Raw genomic sequence first — 23,694 nt, 5'->3', positions numbered from 1 at the left:
AACCTCTCACTGCCAGTTGTTCTTCGCCCTGACCGAGGGAACACTCGGCACGGACGCACTGGCACACAGCTGGCCGCAAGTATGCATTTCCCCCAGTGAGCCTTCTGGCACAGTTGCTGTGCAGGGTCAGGGAGGACGAGGAGCAGGTCCTGCTGGTGGCACCCTATTGGCCTACCCGGACCTGGTTCCCGGAACTGATGCTCCTCGCGATAGCCCCTCCTTGGCCGATTCCTCTGAGGAAGGATTTACTGACTCAGAGACGGGGCACCCTTTGGCACCCGCGTCCAGACCTCTGGAAACTTCATTTCTGGTCTCTGGATGGGACGAGGAGGTTCTAAGTGGCCTACCCCAAGAGGTAGTCGACACCATAACTTCAGCGAGAGCACCGTCTACGAGACACGCCTACGCTTTGAAGTGGATTAAGTCGAGTTTTTTTTTGCATGTATTACTATCAGCCATGATTATTCTACTCTGTTAATTAAAAGGCTGTTTATATACATATTCTCGAATTGTTTACGAGAAGCATACATGTAAGAGGCTGACAATTAGTTGAACATATACTTGTTTAATTAGTGACACTTAGCCTGCATTTTTAAATCTTTATTTGAATGTAGCAACATTTAAATTTTGAATCCTTTATATATGACAACATCATGCTCTACAATATCTCTATGAATAAATCTCTTGACAGAGACCCCTCCCCTATCAGCCAATCAGTGTGTGCATAGTTAGTAAGCATGCTGACATCATCCATAGCAACAAGGTCAACCCCGCCCTTGCTCTTAGCTTAAGACTTCTCTCTATTCCTTAGTAAAAGTTTGTCTCAGCAGCTTTGTGAACAGGTTTTAAGAAAAAACTCTTAGCTAAAAACGTTTACTGCTATTTAGGAGAACTCTCAGTGGTGAGATAAAATGTTTTGTGAATACGGGCCCTGATCTCCAACCATAAACCATAAGATGAGAGAGACAGACAGACAGACAGATAGACAGATAGATAGATAGATAGATAGATAGATAGATAGATAGATAGATAGATAGATAGATAGATAGATAGATAGATAGATAGATAGATAGATAGATTTGTCATCAGTATGTCCAGGCACCCGGGAGGCGTTCTGTCCGTGGCTAACCACTCTTCAGTTTAACAACTCTCAATTGGTCAGCACAGCCTCTGCAGATGATGCAGTGCCACAAATTACACCTCTTGTGTGCAACACAAGTCATTTGAGTATTTCCTATAAACCACTTCCTTTAGGAATGACAGGGAACAACAATACAGACACAACACAAGGCCTAAAAGCCAGAGCATGCTGGCACACTGTGATTTGCACAAATAGGGCAAGTTCTAGGAACAATCCTGCATCAAACAATCATAGTCCCAACTCTAAAATCAGAAAGCTGTGATTGGTTGAATAGTATTATAAAGTCATTTCTAACATTTTGTTTGCGGATATGGCCATACCAACATTCATTGAGACAAAATAAATTTGGAAATGTATTGATTAAAAATAATTCAATGAGTATCCAGTATCTCATATGCCACTAGCTTAGCATGCTTTTATGTCATTAGCTAAGCCACAGAAAAGAGACCAACTCAGGTGGGTCCTCTTTTGTGTGGCACATGGATCTGCTCCCTATGTAGTCACCTATAAATTCCCATTTCTGTTGAAGATGCTCCCTATGAAAACATCAGACAACAAGACAGCTCAGTTACACTTTATTTTAAGGTGTCCTTGTTACAATGTAATTGTACATTGAAGTACTGAGTAATATAAATTAACTACATGCACTTACTATATGGTTAGGTTTAGGATTAGGTTTTGGTTTAGGGGTACTTGCATGTAATTATGCATAATTTATTGTTATTATAATAGTACATGCAGCGTGCGTAACAAGGAAACCTTAAAATAAAGTGTTACCCAGCTCACTAGTGTATGGAACAGTGCTTCTGTAAGATGCTTCACATCATGAGCGTACTAGTTCCTATTTAAAGATCAAAGTCTCTGCATCATCCTGCTTTCTAGTCAGTGGCGGACCCCATCATAGCTGACAAAGGGCGGAAATATTTGGCAAGCAGTGCCATGCTATACCTAGTTTTCACAATTGTGTTCAATTTCTCCTGTCCAAATGCTCTCGCATATCTTTCCAGTGAAATTACAAAATCAGCTACAACCAAATTTGCCATTGTTATTGAATAAACGCATGCAAGAAAGACTTTAACTTCTTGGACTTCTTACACTTAGGACAATGATTATTTCTGAGCCACAAAAGCTCATCCACTACAAGGGGTTTTCACATTATAAAATGGAGCATTGTAAACTAACTTTGTTGTATAAATCCTTATTCTGCATAATCCTAGATAAGAATTTTGCAGAACTGTTCCCTATTCAACATGTTGCTGTAATGCCAAGAACTCAGAAACAATGGAAAATAGGATCCTAACAGATCTGAGCTCACCTTGAAAGACTTGATAAAGAACACTAGAAAAAGGACTGACTAATATCACACATTTTTACAGACAATCAGGGACTAACGTGGGGAAACAGGGAACAGGAACAAAACAGAGCTACAAACTAAATGCAAATTAATACATTACAGTCATGTATGTAGTCATGGAACCTTAATGTACATGTATCAGTGGAAACTGTACAATTGGAGCTCATCCCAATATGCGTTAATAAAAGAAACTTTCATTTCGGCTAACCACAATGAAAATATTGGTTTACTCTGTTTTCATAGACTACAATATTCTCCAAGAAACACAGAAAGACAACACTGAAATATAATAGCGTATACCAAACATACATTTATGCATACATTTCTCACACCATTATTTGTGTATTATTTTGATCAAAGTATTTGTGATTTTGTACATTTTTAATGTGTATGCATGCAGTTTCCAGCTAAAATAAACACTAGTGGCAGTACAACACATTTATTTTCTCCTTTTAATCTTTCATATGATTACAGGGGCAGTGTGTTGATTTAATAAATCTTATTTTTGTGTGGTTTCTTTGCACAATACTACATTATGACCTTAAAACATCTTGTGATGGAACTGATGTTAAGCATCATTTAATCAGCTCAATATGAGTTTTCTGACATAGGTTACTCACCTAAGTAGTGCATTGCACTTGTGACGCTGAGTGCTTGGGTATGAGTCAGTAAAAGAGTTCAAAGACTTTTAGAAGTTAAGTTAAATGGCATGGTTGCTTCAGCGAATGTGTTTTTATATCACCTTTGCTTTTGTTAATGCTATCTGATAGTTTTAGTGCTGTTGGTACATTATAGAGCATTAACCTTTTAGACCCACTCACTGAACATTTCACTTCTGAACTGCTAAGATATATACACAACCAATGTAATAAAACATTGCCAGATTCACATATATTAGTTTCATTAGTTACAGAAAAAACAAGCTGAACAAGCTTTTCATGCCACTTACTGAGCATTTCACTTTGAAAGTGCCATGAAACGTGCAAGAATACATGTAATAGAATTTTAAAGAAATGTTGCCACATCCAGGCTTGTTTTTCCAAAGAGTCTGCTATCAGCGGCAGTGAATGCATTTCTATCTACCTATCCACTGAAATGGATAGGACGTAATGGTACTACCCTTAATGTAATGGATAGTACTGAAATGCAGTCCCACATTAAGAACAATCTTCCATTGGTCTTACAAGATCAAAATTAAGGAAAAGCAGAGCAATTTTCACACCTAGTGATAATGTAAAGTGTCATCCCCCCATCAAAGAAGCCTCACACAATACATTCCACAGTAGAAAAAAAGGTAATGTAAAGAGTTTTAGATTCAGAACAATCTATGATCAGTGTTCCAGATGCTAAGCTGAACTGATAATAAGCCTCTTTACTTAGTCACTGAGCTCAGTGAACTTTGAGTTATTTGTCCTGAGATCGCGTGTTGTGCTGTTGTGGGATAAACTGAAGTAGTGAGTTATCAGCTAAGGAACCAAACAGGAAAAACCTCAAGTGGCATCTGTGTGCTGATGGCTGGGAAGCACAACTTGTCACTGATGACAGGAGAACATGACAACAGTCTGTAGTACACACCGGTAAAAACACACTCAGAAATACACTGGAAGCTGAAACTTATACTATTATGTACAATTTTATGCATTATCCTTTGAAACTTTACTGGCTAAAAATGCTATATATTCTAACTGAATTTAGAATTTAACCATGTTGGGGTTAAAACTTGTTAGTACTCATGCTTTTGACTAAATTTACTCAAATTCACTAAAAAGTTAAATTATTTGTCAGTTTATTTTGGGGTTTTTGTTCTGTTCATCCATCCATCCACACTTACAAATTCCCTAAGCTCATTCTTTACTTGATTCTTTCTTGTTTTTAAGAATTCCCATCATATTTGTGGAACAATCCGAATTGCAATGTCTAATCTGTATTTCGTTCATCTTTACAGTTAAAAGGATGCAACATCAAAGGCTAATAAAGCTGATACTCATTTCAAATATAAATCACATTTCCCACGAGCAGGGGAGATTACAGGGAGCTGACCATTGTCTTATGGCATATCCATATGCATGAGAAAGCCATGCTCTTGCTCTTGGCAGTAACGGGCATCCCGCCAGCATGAGTGACTGATTCCAGTTCAGATCCCACAGAGCTTGTTAAGGCCAACGTGTGAAGTTAACGGATGTGTGTGACCTCAGATCAGTGGAGGAGTGTACTTAAGATGCTGTGATAATGAGAGTAAAGGTGTGCGGGCCTGTCAGGTCATTTGTACAGCCTTTACGGAGGGATGCAACAAAAGTGACAGGTTTTGTATAGGGCATAATGAGCTGGTTTTTACTCTAGGCAGAGACAAAATTTCATATGGCGGGAGATTGCAATAATGTCACCCCACACACACCATTTGGAAAATCAGGATTAATCTTTAGCTAAATCATGAATAGGATCAGATCTGTCACAAACAACTGGGTGAATTGGCTTTGACAAATTTGTTATGACTTTCTTTATGGAAACTGTACATGAGCGTGCATTATGGCAATTATGTGGTCATATGTAGGGGTGTGACTCATTGTGTAGTCAGCAAATCGATTAGATTCAAGATTCATAGGTTGATCAGATTCAGATAATCAATAATGCATTGAGAAAGCTTGTGAAACTACACCATTCGCATGGGAACTAGTTGCCAGAAGTGGCTAAACACATACCTGATGGATAAAGACCTGTGCTCCGCGTGGGCTCAGGAGCAAGATAGCCCTTCTGAGAGTGTCCCTGTAGCGGTTGAGCTCCTCTGTGCGCATGGAGGTGAACAAACTGGAAAACACACCACTGATGTTCCTATCCACTCGCTGCAGAGACACATCCAAACCCTGTCTTGATGTCTGGTCCAGAAAGACTTGCAGTCCACGGATATCTGCAAGAAAAAGTCATCTTTTTCAAGCCTGTCAAAATGAGCTATATGTGTATATATATATATATATATATATAGTTCTCGTTTCCATCTGTCAATAACATTCAGAAATGTAGAATTTAAAATGAACAAAAAATATGAAGTCATCTTCAGAATATGACACTTATAAAAATCAATCTTCATTTTGATGTAAGACCTCAAAGATGATCTATAATAGGGAAGTAATTAAAACACTATTCCGTCTGCTGTAAATCTGCTAGTTTCAGGAAGTATTTGAATGCTCTGTGCCTGGCTATTGTGCCTCACCCTGGGAATCAAATTGCCCATCACACCCTCTCAGCAGCAACTAATTGACAGAAAGAAAAGCTTTTATGGGGGTAAATGAATGGCAACCTCACACAGAATTTGCAGCAAGCCACACACATATCCGCCAAATTGAAACACCTGTCATTTACAAAGTTCTTCACATCCCTGATTCTTGTGTGTTCATTTATTTAATATTTTGCTAATTTGATTATTTCATCTACCAATAAGAGTGTAGTACTCTCAACTCTGTTTAAAGCATTTACACATTTATACCCATTCTATATCATTTTGCAGATGTTTTTAGTGAGAAAAAAAGAAGTGGTTTCAAAGTTTTAATGCCTGGTTTACATACTGTACAAAGCCCAGTACACTGATACCAAATGGTAAATGTATCATATACATTGTCTGATTTATGTTTTGATCCTTTTCTTCTTCTTTTTTTTACATTTAATTACAGTACAGTTTTTATTTAACTTTTAGATAGAACACATTTTAATTTAACCATTATTTAAGTTTTTTATTTACCTGTATGTAAACACGGTTCAGTGTTAATATTTAAACTGTGTATTTACAATGTTAAAGTAGCTGATAACAATAGGTATTCTTATTAGGAATAAAACTGCCTCGTTTTTGAACTGTGCAGATCTGCAACTGAATAGTTAGGCTTTACTACGCGACTGTATTTTAATGATGGTGATTATGGTGGTACTTGGAGAGACAAATCATTTCTGAGGTGGTACTTGGTATAAAAAGTTTGAGAACCACTGATATAGTGCATGTATGTACTACTTTTATGGTGCCTTTTGTCCTTCTCGCATGAGCTAAATAGCCACTTAAATGAGCCACTTAATATTTATTTTTTTCTCCCCACAAATAAATAAATAAATTATGCTGTAAAAAAACCAAAAAAAACAGCAAAATTCCCGGACAAGCATTATTCTACAAATTAATAAAAAGCTTGCTTTTTTTTTTACATCTAAAGTGTTCAGCAATGTAAATAAAAACTGCCATCTGGGCATCAACAAAGATGTTTATGGTACAATTGTCTCTGCTCTCTCTGCGGTTTCATCTGCAGTAAAAACTGATGGGTTTTCTGTCTAGTGTAGCCTTCATTACATTGCATGCAGAAATATTTGTGTACTGTGAAGGGGGATGGATTTGACAGGCGAGAGAGTGCTGTCTGCTTCAGCTCAGAACTTAAGTACCAGCTGTTGAAATCCCAGTGAAATTTAGCAAAGACACTTGTGGGAAAATTATAACGAGCAGGATAATCAAAGAACTGAACCACAGAACAAATCCCAGCAAACATGGTCTCCAAGGGATCATTCTCAGAGGAGATGAAGTCAAATGACGTCCTCACTCCATTCCCTCTCAGTTCTTTTTTTCCCCTTATACAATATTTAAAGAAAAAATCATAGCAATTTCCCCCCCTGCAATGTTGACAACAGCCTCCACTAGTGTTGTTCTGAGGGCAGTGTGAGTCATCATGGGTAGTGCCACAGTGTACACACACCCACACACGTATGCACACACGCACACACACAGAGTTTGCCCTCAGCATCGAGAAAAAGAAGGGCTGTAGGATAGAAAGTGATGAAATAGGAACAAACATAAAGATGAACACAAGATAGAGATTGCCAACTGAAATGCACTCCATACAGCAGAGACACACTTCTCTATGGAATTATATTTGTGCCACAATTCTGGCAAAATCATAATTTTATCACATAATGATAAAATGAACATAAAATGTCTTGGAAAGAAGAAACATTTTGGCAAAAAATTAAAATTAACTCTGCAAATGTAGGACCTAGTTTATTATAATGTATTTTAAAATGACTTGGACAGCCAATTTGATTATACTTAAAAAAAAACTAAGACAGCAACTAAATTTACATTTTTAAATAGGTGGAATTTATTTATTTATTTTTTATTTTTTTTATATTGCAAACTATGTATAATAATTTGTGATTAGGGAAGAAAAAAGTTAACATTTATAAATAATAAAGATGCAGAAATCTGGACTTGACACCATGAACTTTTATCATTTAAAAATCATATTTTCCAATTCTTGCGACCTCTGTAACATATTCAATATTGTTGTAGTGGTCATAGTTTTTTCTTTTTTTCTTCTCATAAACAATGTATTTCTTTTCGTTTCTTCTTTTTTTTCAGAGTGGCTACTTGAGACCAGACCAGATATTTATATGGTAGTGGCCTTGGTCTTTTCATGGACTCAAAAAATTAAAAATTAAAAATTAAATAAATATAAATCAAGGCTTTTGCATAGTTGTTGTAGTTATAAAACTAAAATCTAGAGAAGAGCATCATACTTAGGGATGTCTTAATTATTAAACGCATGCTTGAATAAATCTGTCATGAAAACCCTCAACCCTCTTCTGGTCTCGGACTTGATTCGGACACAACCTACTCAGGCCTTGAATAAGCTGGATTCAACAACAACACTGCCTATTGGCTGGTGACTTAGGAACAGTAACATGGACTGTCACCCAAAAGTCCTGACATGCACCTTAAATGCAATTGATCTGCTATCGGTGAGAATGTCATACAATGGAATCCAACTGGTTGCGCACAGAGTATGGTGCTAACAACTCCAAGGTCATAGGTCAATTCCGAAGGAACACACATACTGAAAAAGTATACCTTAAAAGCACTGCAAGTCACTTAGGATAAAAGCATCTGCCAAATAAACAGGTGACACTTTACTGTGAGCGTTCAAAGGCTAAGGTCCCCCAAACATGAAAAGGACATTTTGTGTCGTTTGCTGCCAGAGGATCTAGTGTGCAGGGAATTGTGGACAGGCAGAGAGCTCAAAAAACTTTAGCAGCATTGCAAAACACAGTGGCTAGCAGGGAAAAAGAGAAGATGAATCCAAAGAGGGAGGCATTCAGCTTCCACTCTCGGGATGCCACGGGTTTGACTGCCGGAGGCCGTTTTATCCTGCAACTCTCATGTTTTATAAATGAGCGACACATACCATCACAAAAAAAAAAAAAACAGTAAATCATTTTCAGTAAAGAGATTTTGTCTTCATGTACTATTGATTTATATTATATATTATGTGGTACAGTAAAGAGTTGATTGTTGTAATGTAGTGACTATGCTGATAAAAAAAAAAAAACAAACAAAAAAAAAAAACAATAATAAATAAATAAAATTAATCGTGTTCACATATTCAAATTTATGCAAGTGAATGTTGCACTAACATATTATTTTCCTTCTGCCCTCACCCAAATGGCTGTTCAATTAGAATAACTTTTTTTTAAACCAATATGCTTTTGTGTATCAAAATGTTTTGAACAGTTTGTCTCTGTTCAGAGCAATAATTGAGCACACTTCAGAAGTGACAGCTCCTCGAATCAACATTGACAGTTTTTCACAATCTACTATTCAAAATATTTAGTTGCATTACATGTGTTATGTTATTATATTGTAATAATAGCTGTACTGAGAGCTTAAATTTAGCTTGAAGAATGTCGGCAGAGAAAATGAAGCTTCATCTCATAAATGGTTGTACTAAAGCAAGGCTTAAGTTTAAATTGCAGAGACATGTAGTCCTACGTTGAACAAGCTGTCAGGACCATCTGGCTGAGAAAGAGTAGTCTGAGGGACACATGTAGTCTCGCTGTGATGTCATCTGTCTGTCTGTGATGCCAGTAGGATAGACTTGAGTTTACATGGCCAGAACAACATCTGCTACTCCACAATGAATGAGTAAGTGTAAAAAAAATCTATGTTGATTTAAATCTTTCAGACATTTGATGAGGAAACAGATTGTGCTAATGCTGTTCAAGTATTATTAATGTTTATATCAATATACAAAAACAGTTTAAAGATATATCAACGGATCAACTGATCTCATTTCAGGATGAAGGGTGGGTTATGAGGAGAGTTTAGCTATGGTGAGTTCTCCGTGGGGCAGTGATATGTTCTAAGTTGATTAAATTATAGTCACATTAAACTTTGTGTTCCATCCACTTCTATTCATAGAGATTTAAGTGTGGGAAAGCAAGAACATAGACATACAATCTTGAAGTTTCGTCATTTGCTGCTTATTTTGTGATTTCTGACCAGCAAATGCATGCAGTGAAAAGACTTGTGATCAATAGAAGGTCTAAATGTCACATATTGACCTCTTGACTTGATGGATACAGAGAATACAAACTTCAGTGCTCCATGGTTTGCAGTGTTGTGGGAAAGTGGGAAAATATATATATATTTTACGATTTACAAGTATTTATTAAAAGCATAGCCCCAGAGTATATCATCATATCCTGTTGTCTATCATTCTGCAATTTTGCATGCTTAAAATTTAGTGTGACTGCATCTAGGTGGAAGGACTATGGTTAATTATTTGGACAAAGGTGGGGCTCGTTGAATTAGATTGCTGCCATTTGTAGAGTATAGAGTATATTCTTTATATTCTGCATGTACCTACAAAGACCTGCAGGATGTCTGGCTGACATATAAAACATGGAAAGGCCAAGGGTAATGGCCATATGTAATAAAATCACAGGCAGGAAAAAATGTGGAAAAAAATGTGCCTCTAACCTCTACATTTTTGCATACAGACTTGTTTATGTGCTGTGCCTTGCACAATACTATGACCTTAAAACACCTTTACCATAGTGCATGATTTGTAAACAAATATATGTTTGATATTTGCAGTAAAAAAACCTCCAAATGGTCTTTTGGATATAGTAAACTTACTCTGTAGCTCACCTGGTAGCTCACTCGGTAGCACTGCACTACTATGAACCTATGAGTCCTATGAACCACAAGTCATGATAAAATAAGTCAAATACTAAAATGGCACGGTTGCTTTCTAAAATGTATTTTTATGCCATGTTTGCTTTCGTTAACATCCTGGTTTATGTTTAGGGTAGTGTTTAGTACACTAAAAACTAACTTGATTGTGCATTAAGCTTTTAGTGTCACTCACCAGGAATTTCTGAATCGCTGCAATAGTACAACAACCAACATTAATAATACATTAACAAATTCAGGTTCATCCATTTTGGATAAAACTGTATGTGCTTGTGCACCGCTCACTGGGCATTTCTCCTCGAAAGTGTTGTGAAATGTGCAAGAAGCAACATAATATAATTTTGCAAGAATGTCGAGCCCGGTCTCATGAAAATGCGTATAAATAGTACGCCAAATAAAAACGAAAACTTGTGGTATTGATACGCAAAAATGGACTTTGGTGTGCATATGATACGCATGTGTTTGGCATGCATATAATACACAGTTTTCACGTGCATATGATACGAAATTTGTTGGCATGCATATGATACGCCGTTTTTGCTTACATATGATACGCATCTACCCCACAACCCTAAACCTACCCATCGCGTAGCATATACACGCCAAAGTCCATTTTTGCGTATCAATACCACGAGTTTTCATTTTTATTTGGCGTACTATTTATATGCACTTTCATGAAATCAGGTTGGAATGTCGCCACAGGCATGTTTATCCAGTGAGCCTGGGTTGCATAATAGGATTAGTAGGGTTTATATGCCAGCACTTTGTATAGTCTCAGTGTTTCATTGCATCTAGATGACAATGAATTCTTTATTGCCTGTGGAACTTTAATGATCCCTGTGGCTGTCTCTCTGGGAAAGACCCATCTAAAGAGTGGACAATCCACAGCTGTATCCTCCACAGGAGGCTCTGAGCTGGGGCTTTTGTTCCCATCTTGCACTTTGCACTTTAGCGATGTCAGTTCGGTGGAGACAGCAGTGGCTGTCCGCTGAAATCTATTTCTGTTCTCTCTGTTGTCTCAGGCTTCCGTGGTGCCCTTTAAAGCTGAACAATGACGTACCGTTGGCACCTTGTTTCATTACGCCTTGGCCCTGCAGATATTTCCTGTTTAAAATGCAGTGCAGTGTTGACTCACTCCAAAAAAGAGCCTCTCCTCACTCAGGTCTCGGCTGCCCTTTTCTTCAACGGCTGCAGGATCCTATAGTTTAGATAATCCCAGCTTTGAACACACATGCTGAGCTGTTCCTATCTGACAGAATAGACATGGCTTTTTCTGATCCCTAAGCATGTTTCAAAAGAACAAAAACATTTTTTAATGTAAAATTGTTTTTTACCTTAATACATAATACATTTTACGTAATACATAAAATCCACAGAAGGGCAGTGCTAAAGCCTAACTGAAAAAAAAACTTCCTCTGCAAGTAACTTGCAATTTTATGTCTTAGCCAGGTTGATATTGATAAAAATCCCAGAATTCTATAGTGTCTAAAAAAAAAAAGGCAAATGAAGAATGGGGCAGAAGCCATTCATTTTCCAAACTGCTTGTCCTATGTAGGTTCACAGGGTTGCTGGAGCCTATCCCAGCATTTTGGGACATAGGCAGGGAAACAACCTGGACCAGGGGAAGCCAACCCTGCTCCTGCAGAGCTAACATTCTGCAGACTTAAATTCAAACCCTGCTCCAACACACTTGACTGTTGTTTTCAGTTAATCCAGAATCATTTAATTGGCAGGTTCAGTTGTTAAACTCTACCTTTGCTTGAAAGCTGAAAATATGCAGATACGCAGGCAAAAAGGCAAGTCTGAATCCTGTAATCACGTCACATGCTGTCCCCTAAGATAATTTCATCTGATTGATTTCTGAGGGCAATATATTATAGATCAGGTCTGGGCAAACCTGGTACTCAATGTCCACTTTCCTGCAGAGTTTAGCTCCAACCATGACCAAAATCACCTGCTGCCTATGATTTTCCATTATTCAGTGATTCCGTGAAAGTTGAGCTAAAGAATAAAATACCACCTGAAAGCTGCAGCTGGTGGTCACTTTGTGTGTAAATGTATGTCTTTGAACATCTTTTCCAATTTTGATCACATTTCTAAAGGAATTAGTATTATAGTAATTAAACATTTGCTTAGTTAGGAGATATCTCATTCATCTTATTTGGATATTCAGAGGCTCCGTAGTGTACGTGATTACGTCATCACATTTTGACAACGTTGATTCGTCAAAAGAAACCAATGCATTTCGTTCCTCTGAGCCAAACAGGAACGATTGTTGATGCTTAGTCCCACCCCCGTGCCCAGATTGGTTCAAACTGTCCCATATTCAACCAATAAACATAGGTTTTGGTCTTTTGAACCACCATTTAGGATTTTTCATTGTAAATTTGAACAAATGTAACGTGAAAGTAAAGTCTGTCGTGCGTGCATGAAAACAAACACAAAATAACACATTTGCATTAGAGAACTCTCTGAAAAAGCCCAGAAAAACACACGACTGAGTACTTTGACATAAAACAAACCAAAAACAAGGATGAAACAGCGGTACATATCGGATAAAGCATTGGAATTTATGTCTTCACATCGCTAGGCGATGTCCCGGTAAAATTGATTTGTACGTGATTACGTCATCACATTTTGACAACGTTGATTCGTCAAAAGAAACCAATGCATTTCGTTCCTCTGAGCCAAACAGGAACGATTGTTGATGCTTAGTCCCACCCCCGTGCCCAGATTGGTTCAAACTGTCCCATATTCAACCAATAAACATAGGTTTTGGTCTTTTGAACCACCATTTAGGATTTTTCATTGTAAATTTGAACAAATGTAACGTGAAAGTAAAGTCTGTCGTGCGTGCATGAAAACAAACACAAAATAACACATTTGCATTAGAGAACTCTCTGAAAAAGCCCAGAAAAACACACGACTGAGTACTTTGACATAAAACAAACCAAAAACAAGGATGAAACAGCGGTACATATCGGATAAAGCATTGGAATTTATGTCTTCACATCGCTAGGCGATGTCCCGGTAAAATTGATTCTGACGCAGATTACAGCCAGCCGATCGATCATTTACATTATGTACAGTATATTATGTAAATAATACTTATATAGTTCATAAAGATCATTTTCACTATTTTTTCTGTTGCACTCTGTATATTTCTCACTCATTTTGTGTGTAGTTTGTGAATCATTTGCACTGTTTGTATTTTTGTTGCAAAATAATTTATGCAATTGTTTTCACTAAAAAGCTGCACGGTTTGTGTTTGTTGTTGTTCATTCTCAGATTCAAAATATATTTCTCTGAAAAAAAGTCACTTTTTTTACTGTGTTTTGTTATTATATAACACTTATTCAATTTTCTTTACTCCCTAAATGTTTTTTGAACACATCTATATTGTAAGACCTGTTTTTCACTGAAAAGCGCCTATAACAATATTGTAATAAATGGCTATAACTTGCTTGGGGAATGTTATATGTATACACATTTTTATTTGGAAGTGTAAGACACTCAGATACAACTTTCTAAAGAAAAAGTTCCAAACTTCAGGAGTTTCTGTTTGAGTACACAGTAAAAAACACACAATTGCTGCTTGCGTTGGAAATTCATTAATTCTTAGAGAAAACAAAAGGAAAACTGGGACTTTAAATTAGCAAGACTGAAACTTCAAATTCTCCTGTTTATAATGATATATGACACTTGATGCTGACTGCTAGAATAGGCCTTAAAAGAGAAAGAAAAGGGCAGGCATGTCAGGTGCCCCAAAAATCTTCTAGGTCTTTAAGAGTTAACGCCAAAGATCTATCTATTTGTTGTTTTGTTGGTTTTGTTGTTCTCTCCATAGATCATTAGACTGTTATGTTGCCTGAGAAGGCTGTCTGAGATCAGATTTGGGAGGTACCTTCATGTGCAAATGTTGCTTGTGAAGTCTTTGCCTGATAGGGCAGCGAAGCAACAAGTCTAAGCTTTTGGACACAGTTTCTGCTGTTGGCTACCCCTGCCCTGGACAAATGGCCAGTCCATCACTGGACCAACACACACTCATTGAGGACAATACAGTGTCTCCAATTCACCTACGGTATATGAATTACTGGGGAAACCAAAGGAAACCCATGCCGATACAGGAAATACATGGCGACTTCACATAGAAAGGCCTCCTGGCTCAGCCAGGACTCGAAGTGGGGACTTTCTTGCTGTGATGTGTCGTTGCTACTCACTCAGCCAACGGCCGATGTGAGCACTGCTTGCTAATGCAAAACAAGCTTGATGTTGCTAGGTAGTTGATAACTCTATAAGCTCTCAAGTCTCTATGACAGGAGTTCTCAACTCTGAACCTCAAGCTCCAAGTGCCAACCCTAGTCAAGCACATCTGAACAAGCTAATCAGCATCTTCGGGATTACTAAAAAGTTAAATGCAGGTGAGTTTGATCAAGGCTGGAACTAAACTCTGCAGGAAAGTGGACCTTGGGAGCCAGAGTTGAGAACCCCTGAGAACCATTATGTGTCTCCATTATCAAACACCCATTTTAGCTTTTGCAGTCTTTACTAATGAGTTGATAAACTGAATCATGTGTGTTAGATGAGGATAACATACAAAATGTACAGTGCTGAAGGGCATCCAGGACTTGTTTGAAAACTCCTGTCCTGATCTAATGTTATGACTCAAGTCCCTCCTTTAGTGCAAGTCTGTGGATATTCATCCACCTGGTTTATTGCCCAACAGGCAAAAATCAGTAATAAGAAACTGCATGGCACAGTGACACACACACAGACATCGATAACATCATTACCCAATATGTGATTAGATGTCTACAGCTAATTATTCAGTTGATGCACAGAGTTTGATTGGGAGGCAGGTTGTGTTACAAAGCTTGCAATCATGGTGAAGGCACCAGTGACTGCCATTAGCAGTGGCTCATTAGGGGAGCTTCTTGCAGTCAAGGTTCTGTGGGCATGCGAGAGGAGGAGGATGAAGCTGTGAAGCTACTTCAGTCTCTTCGGCCTTTTAATAATGTGTCATGATTCCCCTAGCATTCATGTGACACTACAATAAATAGAGACATACAGCCTCTCTTAACCTTTTCGCATGTGAGTTTAAAATATACTAGCTGAGCCCCCAGCACGAGTCTTTTTTGGTGACCGTTATTTTAGAATGTTTCACTTTACTGTTTCAGTAGACGCGTCATGTTTGTCACGTGACACCACAGCCTCAATAGTGCTGTATGACACATGCATCGCTTTTATTTCGTTTTTTTCCTTTTTTATTCAAAATATTCACTAATGTGTTCACGATATTATGAAATATATGATATTCCGATTCTCAAATACGTGTAAGTAAATGTATTTGGTAGTTTAAACACCTTTATTATGACTGTTAGACTGTTAGTTGATCTATAGCGGGTGATGGGTGCCACCATGTTAGTTCGCTCTGAATTTGAGCTTTGGGATTTACAACACCTAAATTCATCCTCTCCTACTGAAAGACATTAAAGTAAGTTTCCGGTGAACTGGGAGAAGAGTAGACTAAACTTTATAGTTACCTACACAATGTGTATATGATATCAATAAAGCATGTAGTCAAATTATAATTGAATGTATTATTCTTGCGCTTCCATAGACATCGATTTGTATTTTACAAACTATAAATGTATTGTTTTGCTAGTACTTATGTGTATTTAGATGTCTGAAACCTAAAATAAGCATTATATGGTTGAAAACACTGAATAGTTGTGATAATATGACAAGCGAGCGTGTCCGTCTCTGGCTCAGCACCAGGAAAAGCGCGAAAGCAGATTTGAATTCAGCAATTGATCACGTGACACACTGAACGTTCTAATCACAGAGGTGTGATCATACACTTCAGGGTCCTTCCAAGAGTGATCACACCGGTGTGATCGTACGCGTTAAAGGGTTAAAACAGCTGGCCACAAACCCGAATTCACCTCATATTTGGCATTCTCCTTTGCTCTTTTTTCACATCTGTTTCTTTCATTGGATAATAGGTCACTTGTTGCAAGACACAGCAAAAAGGATTTCTGTTACTTTGCTGATGCCCTTGTCAAAACATACAAACATGTGGAAACAAGGAAGTCTAAAACAGTATAAGAAAGCTATCTGTTCTCATTCCAATTAATTTCAATTACTATAATAAATTCAGCTCCGGGAAGCAATGACAATGTTGAATGGCCGATGCCACCACACGTCCACAATCTTTAATAGGGACTGTCCTGAGCTGTAATGTGAAAGGAAGCATACATGAAAGGGAAACTTTAAAGAGCCATATTAAAAATAAAAAATAAAAATACCTATAATAAAACAAAATATTTTTTATATATTATTTTATACATTAAATGAATATTTAAATGTATGATGTATATGTCACTTGCAAACAATTATAAATAAATAAATAAATAAATAAATACTAGTACTGGTACTGAATGTCTTCTGTTCTATGCCATGTGATGTAGCGATATTGACTACTTTTCCTGTTTTTATTTTCATAATTTCACTAGTGATTTTTGTCTTCATCTTAACACTCCTTTAAATTAATGTTCTTTCATTTTTAGAACAGGAATGTATAAAGAACCATCCCATCTTTGCTTATCTATAATCAATTCCACTCCAGCTATTTCAAAACATCAACAGAGGCAGATATGACATTTCTTCACTTGCTATCCATTTTGCAGACAGTTGTCAAATGGGTTTGATTCTGCTTTGCCACAACTTGAGACTGAAAACTGTGCAGAAATTGTCTTCAGGCAGTAATTGGGGATAAAGTGGTAAAATAGTATGATAGGCTTTTAAATGGCATGTTTTGTTGATTTGTAAGAGAAGTGCAGCGAGCACAAGCTCTGCAACAAACAAAGTCTCTACACATTTTTTATGCTTTTAATTTAGAGTTCCATTAGTTTGAAATCAAAGGGAAAAGCATGTCATCTTTCACTGATGTATTGACATAGAGAAAACATCAAAAATGCATTAGACATGGGTAATTCTTTACATTAGTCATCAGCAGTGGCGGATTAAGACTCTTTGTTGCCCCTGGGCAACGACACCTAGAGTTACATATACAGTGCTTAACAAATTTATTAGGCCACCACCCAATAGGTTTGTGCCACAGCTGCCCTAAACTATAGGTTATTACCAAAATTACCATTGTTATTTTTCTGTAATGGTTAATCCACCAGTATGTGTAAGATCTTTAGTCACAGAGGTGTTTCTAATGCTAAAATATAATTATTGTTGGGATTGAATAATTCTAAGATAGATTGCACAAAAGTTTAATTTAAAAGCAAGTCTTTGGGAACAACTAGAAACTATTTGGAAGTCAGTAACAACAGAGACTGTGGAAAAGTGCATAAAAATTATGCCAGCAAGAATGCAAGCTTTTATCAAGGCCAAAGGAGGCCATAAAAAAAATAAAAATAAAATAGCCTATTTATATTTTTTTGGTTTATTAGTTTTTGGTTATTATGTGTGAATAAAGACTATTTAGTTGTTTCAGTTTGTTATTTGCCCAATGATAACACTATTTTGACGGGCGGTCTATTAAATTTGTTAAGCACTGTATATAGCTACATATAGTTTTGTGAGGATTTGAACTGAAAATAAAACTTACAAACTCTTTACACTTTGCCCCTTTCTTGATTGCCAATGGCTGCAAAGTACAACACGAAAGCGCAAGGCTGACGCTCCGTAGCAGATTCACACATCCATGAATGAGGCATTTCAGTTGAAGAGACGGGAGTTTCGCGACAGCATGCTCCTAGAATCTGTTTGAGTAATATATGGCAGTCGAAACGAAAGTGCACGGGTTCCCGCAGTAGGATAGCCTATGTGTGAATCTGGCGATAGATCGCGCATCCTCTGTTTCACGCATGAGAAAAACTTTCAGAGAACTTAGTACGTTCTGATGAAAGAGTAGCCTATGTATAGGCCACAGCTGGATAGACGTTTGAGAATACATCGCTTGTTTTACTGCAGAACATTTATTTGCATGGTGCCCCCCTGGTCGTGGTGCCCCTGGGCACTTGCCCAATTGCCCATATGGTTAATCCGCCTATGGTCATCTGGGGCACTTCTGACTATTTGAAATAAAATAAAATTGTAACTATATTGCAGTGTTTATCATTAGTCACAAAATCATTAAATAAACATTATATATACTGTATATATATATATATATATATATATATATATATATATATATATATACTGGAGAGAAAAGCCACACATCCATGAATGAGGCATTTCAGTTGAAGAGACGGGAGTTTCGCGACAGCATGCTCCTAGAATCTGTTTGAGTAATATATGGCAGTCGAAACGAAAGTGCACGGGTTCCCGCAGTAGGATAGCCTATGTGTGAATCTGGCGATAGATCGCGCATCCTCTGTTTCACGCATGAGAAAAACTTTCAGAGAACTTAGTACGTTCTGATGAAAGAGTAGCCTATGTATAGGCCACAGCTGGATAGACGTTTGAGAATACATCGCTTGTTTTACTGCAGAACATTTATTTGCATGGTGCCCCCCTGGTCGTGGTGCCCCTGGGCACTTGCCCAATTGCCCATATGGTTAATCCGCCTATGGTCATCTGGGGCACTTCTGACTATTTGAAATAAAATAAAATTGTAACTATATTGCAGTGTTTATCATTAGTCACAAAATCATTAAATAAACATTATATATACTGTATATATATATATATATATATATATATATATATATATATATATATAGACTGGAGAGGAAAGCGATCAGCAAATGTCACGAGCAGCATTCAAACACAGGTATGCTACTGGCTGTCACACAATCAGAGAGTACAATAGTTCCATCCGCATGCTCAACAGGAAGCTCTTTTCTATTCTATGCCTTTTTGTACCTTATCTGTATGTTACGTGTGTATTTTAGGCTGTGGCTTTTGCTAAATTGTCATGCAAGCACTTTCGTAGCAGAGCGGGTCCCTGCTTTTCTGACAAGTAAAAGCTTTCTTCTTGGTCTTACAGATCTTTTCTTCAGTAGTTACATTTAAATTTCACAATGATTGTGAAAGGAAGGCAGTATCTAGTTATCTTATTCTGCTTAAAAAAAACAAAAAACAGTGGTTTCAAACCATTCTTGAAGCTTCCTTAGCATGGCCATTTTGGATGTTTTTCATAAACAAGGGAGGCATCAAAAGTATGCAGGAAGAATGGTTTGAAAACCCAACCAAAAAAAGTCTGCTGATGCCTCCTTGACTACTTCACTCAGAGAAGCAGTCAGTCACAGCTGTCAATCACACCCTGTTTTTGTATGGCATCAAATTCAAAATCAAAAACAAAAAACTATTTTAGTAGAAAAACAAACACTTAAACATACATAACAAGTGATAAGAGCAACCTAAATTTACAGAAACTATCACAGGGGAAAACAAAACATATTTGAGATGTAGGCCAATTCAATTTTTTGTTTGATTCACATACATGGAGAGGGTAGATTTTATGCAGCCAGCTACCAGGGGGTGATTAAATTCGCTTTGCTTCATTTTTTTCAGGATGTCTGAAGCTGGCCTCACATTACAGTAGTTTTAAAATCCTAATAGATTATTAAATCTGCTTGCAGCACACGCATAAGGAGAATATTCACAGATTTTCTTCCCTCAAATCTTAAACATGCACCACTTTAAGATTCGAAAATCTTCGCGCATCACACACAAGATATTAAAATGATCATGCCAGAGGGTGCCTCACGTGAACTCACACAACGGATCGTCATTGACATTTCAATTAATGTTTACATATGTAAGCTAGCAGCTTTCTGCACTCACACGGTGCATTCAAAACTGAGGCAGTTTTACCCTAGTGCATCTCTTTGTCTTTACAGTTGTAGTACGTTTTCGACACATTATACAGACAGTTGTGTTATTGCATAATGTCCACAAGCAGTTTCCTCCATCTCCACAATCCAACGGACCCATACAGCAGCTTGTTTTGCGGTCGCGCATTGGCTATTGTGAAAGTACTGATGTAATCATAGCCGTCATCTCGATTTAAAATCCTAAATATCAAAGCACACAATATTATGTTGCTTCTTTCACATTTTGTGAAATTTCAAAGTGAAATCATACATCCTATAAGTTGAACATGAATCTGGCAACGTTTTATTACTTAGGTTGTTGTACATATCGCAGCAGTTTGTCTGTAATCATAATTTGTGTGAAAATGAACAAACCTTTTGTGCTTTACTGCCACTAGTGTTAATTTCAGCTGAACACGGCAATGAATTATAATCTTACCCCCAACCTCAAAGAAACATTTTTACAAAATATATATATATTTTTTTAAATAAATTAATAAATAAATTTTAATTAAAATAGAGTGTGATGTTAGCATGTCGCTAATCTAACAAATACAGCACAAACATATGCTGGTTAAAGAAGGCAATTTTCTAACTATAAGATCATTTATGTATACATAATATGTCCCACACTATTTGCCTATCTGGTTTGTCTGCCAGATAGATAGCATGGTAGGGGACATGATTTTCTCACTGTCATGTTCACAATTAGCTTTAATTATTACTATTAAGTCCCGGAACAGACACTAGAAACACTCGTAACCCTCGTGACTACAAACAAACAGTATACTCGTGACACAACTCAACCAAACATTAATCATCCGACCCCGAGTGGCGTGGGGAAGGCGCCTAAATAGTCCTCGTGACGGGCCACAGCTGTGTGAGAGTGAGTGTGTGCACAGGTGTGTGGAGTGCAGGTGATGGAGTCCCGGATGGGCGACAGCTGTGTGTGTGTGTGAGTGGGTGCCCAGGTGTGTGGTGTCAAGGTGACGGAGAAAGAGTCCGGGAGGATGGGAGATGGCGACCTCTGGTGGTGAGAGGGAGAACACCAGACGCCAGCCCCTGACAGGTTAATAAATAAATTTTAATTAAAATAGAGTGTGATGTTAGCATGTCGCTAATCTAACAAATACAGCACAAACATATGCTGGTTAAAGAAGGCAATTTTCTAACTATAAGATCATTTATGTATACATAATATGTCCCACACTATTTGCCTATCTGGTTTGTCTGCCAGATAGATAGCATGGTAGGGGACATGATTTTCTCACTGTCATGTTCACAATTAGATTTAATTATTACTATTAAGGAAGAACTAGAATAACATAAGCAACCATTATAGAAGGTAAGCAAACATGAACAATGTAATGTGAGCTACAGACGAAATTCTGCAGACCACTTTTCCTTGAGGACATCTTCAGCAGCTGAGATATTTTTCAAGATGAACATTGCAGCGTATAGTGGCCAACTGGCTGCGTGACTGGATTATTTCCAGATTGTAATCCTTTTAGTTTTCCATGCTGAGCTAACTGCATAATGGACGTACTGGGATTGCACCCTGTTGTCTGACTGCACATTCTTTTTAAACCTACCTTCCAGATCTTTTTACCTATCTATTTAAAAATGAACAGACTAAAACTTAAGACTTGAACACCACCGGAACAACCTAAAGTATTGTTACCAGAGAAGAACTGACAATGTTGCTTTGGAGGCCATATCGGTTTGAATGGTATTGAGCAATATATAACGAAAATGGAATAATGGACAAAAGCAAAGAATAATTTGTCAATAATGATTTTGTCTTTGTATGCAGCCAACATATTACAAAAGAATCAGCTGATTTTGATAATTAAAGTCACAGAGTAAAAATGTTTGATGTAACACAATGCACCAACCTAACAATAAGCGTTCAATGAAATAAATTTACTTTATTATAAATAATATAATAATATTCAAATTGCTATCCTATTTTCAGTGGTAGAATTATGAATTCCTCAATAACAAGTACAACAATAAACAAATTAAATCTAACCAAAATGAAACCACACTCCAAATTTAATTAGCAGAGAATCATTGTCAGAGAAAATACTTACACAACTAATGGGAAATATAAACACAAAAACAGACAGTTTGCCAACGAATACAGTGCTGTAGAATTTATATGCAGCTGCATACACTGCAATATATTCAGTAGTGGATGATGAGCCAGCTTAAAAAGCAACTTGATGAATGCAGTGGAGAAACGGCTCATCAGCCTGCAGTGAAATCAGATCTCCTCAGAAGGAACCCATGATGAAGTCACCTATCCATCAGCCGTGGAGGTGCACTCGTGTGCCAGACTGCATGTGGTCACGCGCTGGCTCGAGTGCAATCATCCACACAGCACACATGTTGATGAGATGAACTGCAGAATCAACAGGTACTGTTGAGAGCTCAGACTACATGAGCTCTCTCATCATTATTTTTATTATGTTATGGGCACGTTTCTTATGATATATACAGTGGTGTGAAAAAGTGTTGGCCCCCTTCCTGATTTCTTATTTTTTTGCATGTTTGTCACACTTTAATGTTTCAGATCATCAAACTAATTTAAATATTAGTAAAAGATAACACAAGTGAACACAACATGCAGTTTTTTAAATGAAGGTTTTTATTATTAAAGGAAAACAAAATCCAAAACTGCATGGCCCTGTGTGAAAAAGTGTTTGCCCCCTAAACCTAATAACTGGTTGGGCCACCCTTAGCAGCAACAACTGCAATAAAGCGTTTGCGATAACTTGCAATGAGTCTGTTACAGCGCTGTGGAGGAATTTTGGTCCACTCATCTATGCAGAATTGTTGTAATTCAGCCACATTGGAGGGTTTTCGAGCATGAACCACCTTTTTAAGGTCATGCCACAGCATCTCAATAGTATTCAGGTCAGGACTATGACTAGGCCACTCCAAAGTCTTTTAGTTTTTCTTCAGCCATTCAGAGGTGGACTTGCTGGTGTGTTTTGGATCATTGTCCTGCTGCAGAACCCAAGTTCGCTTCAGCTTGAGGTCACGAACAGATGGCCGGACATTCTCCTTCAGGATTTTTTGGTAAACAGCAGAATTCATGGTTCCATTTATCACAGCAAGTCTTCCAGGTCCTGAAGCAGCAAAACAGCCCCAGACATCACACTACCACCACCATATATTACTGCTGGTATGATGTTCTTTTTCTGAAATGCAGTGTTACTTTTACGCCAGACGTAATGGGACACACACCTTCCAAAAAGTTAAACTTTTGTCTCGTCAGTCCACAGAGTATTTTCCCAAAAGTCTGGGGGATCATCAAGATGTTTTCTGGCAAAACTGAGACAAGCCTTTATGTTCTTTTTGC

At 37.5% G+C, this 23,694-nt stretch overlaps 1 protein-coding gene across 1 annotated transcript in view; it reads right to left on the bottom strand.

The window, feature by feature from the left end:
• Positions 1–5,194: 5,194 nt before the first annotated feature.
• LOC107598047 (glutamate receptor ionotropic, delta-1-like) overlaps positions 5,195–23,694 on the bottom strand; it is a gene marked incomplete at its 3' end in the record, with an annotated part of 315,980 nt that continues 297,480 nt past the window's right edge. The window contains exon 4 of the mRNA XM_016289290.1: positions 5,195–5,400. Coding sequence (XP_016144776.1) covers positions 5,195–5,400 — 206 coding nt within the window. The remainder of the gene's footprint in view (positions 5,401–23,694) is intronic.

Source organism: Sinocyclocheilus grahami, unplaced genomic scaffold (genome assembly GCF_001515645.1).
Source record: "Sinocyclocheilus grahami isolate Dianchi unplaced genomic scaffold, SAMN03320097.WGS_v1.1 scaffold243.1, whole genome shotgun sequence".
NCBI lineage: Eukaryota > Metazoa > Chordata > Actinopteri > Cypriniformes > Cyprinidae > Sinocyclocheilus > Sinocyclocheilus grahami.
Note: the sequence above shows the minus strand (reverse complement) of the source record. Positions and strands in the feature narration are given on the sequence as shown.